The 4,839-nt window shown below is 62.9% G+C and overlaps 1 protein-coding gene across 1 annotated transcript; it reads right to left on the bottom strand.

Moving 5' to 3' along the window:
- Nucleotides 1-232: 232 nt before the first annotated feature.
- Nucleotides 233-3,983, bottom strand: Nr2e3 (nuclear receptor subfamily 2 group E member 3). The gene is made up of 8 exons (XM_090321429.1): nt 3,902-3,983; nt 3,049-3,175; nt 2,820-2,923; nt 2,546-2,719; nt 2,307-2,464; nt 1,636-1,882; nt 1,314-1,419; nt 233-382 (listed from the first exon to the last, which is right to left on the bottom strand). Exons 1-8 carry the CDS (start codon nt 3,981-3,983, stop codon nt 250-252), a joined length of 1,131 nt encoding a protein of 376 aa, XP_090177555.1. The 3' UTR covers nt 233-249.
- Between the last annotated feature and the right edge of the window lie 856 nt (nt 3,984-4,839).

Below are 4,839 nucleotides of genomic sequence, written 5' to 3' on the forward strand. Positions count from 1 at the left end.
AAGGAATCAAACCCAGGACTTCATGCATGCTAGGCAAGCACTTTATCACTAGGCCAACTCCTGGCCTACCATTGCCATTCTTCACAAAACCAGGAGAGACAATCCTAAATTTGGATTTATCTTTCTAATCTCTGGGACTTTCTAGTCTCCTGGACTTTTCTGCCAAGGCTCACTTCAAATCTCCATCCTTAGATCTCAGCATCCTGAGTTGCTGGGATTACAGCCATGAGCACCAACTCTTGACTTCTACTAGTTTTTGAACATGTCACAGAGCAGCTTCTCCATGGGCGTATTCCCGATGGTCTTTCGGAAGAAGAGGAGCTCGACGCGCTCAGAGGTGATAAACCTCAATGATGGGAGCAGGAGGAGCAATTTCCCAAACCTGAGCAGGAGAGATGAAGTCCATTTGACTCACAGCCAGCTCTGGGCACAGAGTCTTCCCAGGACAAGTCAGAGGAGGAGGGAGGGGGAAAGGAGGAGCCTAAGGCCTGCGGGGGGCGGGGGGGGAGAGGAAATTCAGGGAGGACCTAGACCAGTACTGTGGTGTTGCAGTAGCTACTCAAGAAGCTGAGATCTGAGGATCAAAGTTCAAAGCCAGCTAGGCCAGAAAGGTCTGTGAGACTTACCTCCAATTGATCAGCAAAAAAAAAAAGGGGGAGCTGTGACTCAAGAAGCTAAGAGAGGCCCTGAGTTCAAGCCCCAGGACTGGCAAATGCATACATGCATACATGCATACACATATAGGTATGTATGTACATATACACATACACACAACCACTTGCTAAAGCAGAATCGCAGGGAGGGGAGGAGGGAAAAGCGGTGGGGGGGGGGGGTTCTATCTAGCCCTGTATGCGATTCCCTCTTCCCAAAGGCTCCAGGGCCCCCCTCGGCCTTCCCCCTTTGGTGAGACTTCAAGGCCCCCAACAAGCAGATGCCAGGGTGCCTTTCCAGCATAATCTACCACCTTGGTCTGAACTTTGGAAACCAGGATCCTGTATCAGAGAGTTCTGCTGGCCTCTGCTGGCCTCTCTTCCTGTGTGCATGAGGTTTTCTCTTCTTGCCGACTCTGCCCTTCTTCCCAGTTCTTATTGAGTCTCTGGCTCCTTCAGATCCAAGCTGCACCCCTACCCCCACCCCAGCACAGTGCTGGGGCACCCAGGGAAGGCAGCAGCTCTGTGCTTTGGGCCCTTCCTCTGGAGCTTGGCCCTGGGCCTGGCTCAGAGCTTCTGGACAGGTGCTGGGTGAATAGAACCCCTCATCTTGTCTGGGAGCTCAGGGGTGGGAGGTGGAAGGGTGGAGGGGGCCTCTGTCACCTCACGGGCTGGCTGGGGTGACACGCCTTGCTGTGCTGGCTCAGCATCACCTGGGACTGGTCCTGCAAGGCCTCCACCTGCTCTGGATCCTTCAGGCCTCGGGTCTCTGCAGAAAGGCGGCCATGAGCACGCTGCCTCCCCACAGAGGAGCCCAGGATGGACCCTGGGGGACGGAGTGGCCTCTGCTTTGACATCTGCACCCTGGGGCAGTTGCAGGGAGGGGCAGAGGGAAGTCCTGGAATTCCCTTACTGCTCCCCTTTCTGGAAGGTTCCATGGGAGACTCAGTACCTGGTTTCTGGAAGGTTCCATGAGAGACTGTACCTGGCTTGAAGAGGACCAGGGCCTTCATGCAGGCAAACTCTGTGGGGTCCACAGCCAGGGCCCGGAAGCGGGCGATGGTCTCTTGCAGGAACCGCATCTCCGCACCCGCCAATGCCAGCCCGCTCTGAGAGCCACTGGCCCCAGGGACCTCGGGTGGGGCCAGCAGCGGGCAGCTGTCCAGGGGCAGGGACCACTGAATGGCCCCCAGGAGGAAGAGCTCGCTCCACGCCTCTTCCAGCAGGATCACCTGTCCTCCACGAGGGACAGGTGTCAGGGGTGGGCGTGTGTCACGGGGAGCACAAGCTCTGCCCACCCAGGCTCTGCCATCTGCCACCATCGGGCTCCAGATGCCCTGTCAGCTCGATCCTGGGCATGCAGGAAGGTGGAGAGGCCTCGGGTAGTGGGCAGTGGACTGTGCCCGAGCCCCAAGCCTGCCTGAGCCCCTCCAGAGCAGCCTAGAGCTCCCCTGCCTGGCATTCAGCCCCGAGGTCCCCCTGGCCTCCGCTCTGAGGGGACCTGGCCTGGATTTAGTCTTGGGGCCGCCAAGGAGGACCCAGGAAAACACAGACAGGCTGCCTATCTCCTGCCACCCCCCTTCCACACACACACACACGCCAAGTCCCCATCTCGGCTGGGTGGGCCCCGCTGTCCTCTGGCCACCCTGGGTTTACCTGGTCGCGGAAGGGCAGATGCGAAAACACCGGCAGACTCTTGGCCCACTTGACAGCCATGAAGAGCAGGCGAGCGGAGGCCTCGTGCATGCCGCCCAGGCCGCAGGGGGAGGAGTGGAGCTCGGGGTCGTGGGTGGTGACGTCGATGTTCTCCTCAGCTAGGGAGGAGGAGGTGACGGTGGCCCCGTGCCCGGGGGCTCCCTCCCCCCACCTCGGGACCCTCCCAGCCCCGCACTTGCCATCCTCGGGCTCCAGCTTGGCGCAGGTCTCCGCGGTGACCAGGCCGGCCAGGAAGCGCTGGCCCCGCGGGCTGGGCCCCGACAGGGTCGGGGAGTCCTCCGGAGGCCCGGGCCGGGGGTCAGCGCCGTCCAGGGCCTGGGCCAGGCTGCGCGGCTGGCGCTCGTTCTGCACGGCTGGGGAGGGCAGGGGGAGGGGGTGAGGGTGGGGTGGAGGGGGAGGGCGTGGCGAGGGCACCGCCCGCTCTCCCCGCCCCCTCGCCCCGCCCCTGCTCACCGTCCTGGTTCATGCCCGCCTGCAGGCACTTCTTCAGCCGGCAGGCCTGGCACTGGTTGCGGTGGGCCTTGTCCACCGGGCACATGCCCGCCCCCACCTGACACCTGCAGGATGGGCAGATCCCGGCTCAGGGCCCGCCCCGCCTGACACCGCGGGGAGGGGGGAGGGGGAGGGGGTCTGGGATCAGGGCCCGCCCCCGCCTGACACCCGCGGGGATAGGGGGATCCACCTGTACACGAGCCTCCGCCGCACACTCCTCTTGAAGAAGCCGCTGCAGCCATTGCAAGCATAGATGCCGTAGTGCTTCCCGCTGCTGCTGTCCCCGCACACGCGGCACTGGAGCAGGGGCCCGGCGCCTGGGGGCGGGGCGGGGCGGGCGGGGCCATAGTGGGTAGGCGTGGCAACGGCGCGGGGCGGGGCATGATGGGCGGGCGGGCGGGGCCCAGCCGAGGCGAGGAGGTGGCGCGGGAGGATGGTGGGCGTGGCAACGGCGAGGGGCGGGGCCTTGATGTGGCAGCGTGGCTATGAAGGGGCGTGGCGTGTGTGGGCGTGGCTCTGTGACGTCGTCACGAAGTGGGCGGGGCAATGGCGTCCCCTTCTCCGCTCTTGTACTTACCGCACCCCTCCTGTCACTCTGTCACTCTGGGGACTCTGGACTCGCCCTGCGTCCACCTCCCCAACCCGCCCCTCCCCGTGAGGGTCTCAGGCCCTCTCCGCTGCCCGCCCAGCCTCCAGGGCACTGCCCCTGTTTCCATCCGCACCTTCCCCCCAAACCCCGTCCTCAGCCCTCAGGTCGGCTCTGCTCTCCACCGCGAGGGGGGCCCAGCTCAGCCCCTGGGCCAAGGCTAAGAGGTTCCCCTCTTGCTCCCTGCCAGCTCTGCTGTGTGTCCTTTCTCCAGGGCACAAACCCATTTCCAGGGCCAGCCACACCTTCCCTCTCCCCCCCAGACCCCACCCCAGGGCCGGCCACACCTGCCCTCCTCCCCTCCAGAACCCCCTCCGGCTGGTCACTCCTGCCCATCTCCCCCTCCCACCTTCCCAGAGCCAGTATTGCCAGCCTCTCCAGCTCTCTCGTGCCATACCTGCCGGGTCCTCCTCTAGGCTCCAGTTCCCCGGGGACTCCTTCCTGGAGCCCTGCGCCGCGGTGGCTGCGGTGGAGCTCATGGCTGCTGGCCTGGTTGTGCACGTGGGAGGCTGCTGATTGCTGCCTCGGTTTACCTCGGTCTTTCTCCTCTCTGCCTCTCCTCTGAGTCTGGAGCTTCTGGACCCCCTGCAGTCTCAGCCTCTGCTCCCCATCCGTTATAATCCTATTAATCTTTACTGTCTCCCAGGATGGATCAGCGAGCCACACCTTCCCAGGCCCCAGCCCTGCTGTCCCCACCAAGCTTCTGGGCCCCCCAGGCCCCAGGCCCAGTGCCCTCAGCGGCTGGTCACGCAATCTCCCCTTCCCCCCGTTGTGGTTCCCTCCCCCAGGACTTCAGTGTGCGTGAGGAGTAACATATGTTTGCACGTGCATGCACATTCGTCCTTACACATAGGAAGTCCATCTTGAGTCCTGTGCTGCCCTCACCCCATCTCTTCATACAGGACCCCATGGGAGAGCTGGCAGATGCCTGTGGGGTGGCGTCCAGTGTGGAGGTCCAGGCTAGCCTCCTGCCACCAGAGGGCCTTCTTCTCTGCCAGAGAGTCTTCTCCAGGCCCAGGCCCGAGGGCAGGGCCAGAGTCCCTCAAGTTCTGTGAACTCCTCTGGGCAGGTGCTCAGAACAAAGTAGCTGTGAAGTGGATGATTAAAATCCATGCTGGCTCCTCCTGGGGCTTAGCCAGGATAGGAGGAAGAGAGGGCGCTGACCCATCCTCAGCAGGCAGGGCCTTCCAGCTTGGAAGGCACGTGAAGTTTCTGGAAGGATCATGGCGTTGAGGGGTTAACCCTTGCTGTGACAGAGAAGCACTGCGGGGTTTGGAAAAGTCAGCTGTGGGCTTTGTGGACACTTTCTGGAGCCTCCAAGGTGGAGCCCCAGAG

This window comes from Megascapheus bottae, chromosome 30 (assembly GCF_031878675.1).
Source record: "Megascapheus bottae isolate mThoBot1 chromosome 30, mThoBot2.hap1, whole genome shotgun sequence".
NCBI lineage: Eukaryota > Metazoa > Chordata > Mammalia > Rodentia > Geomyidae > Megascapheus > Megascapheus bottae.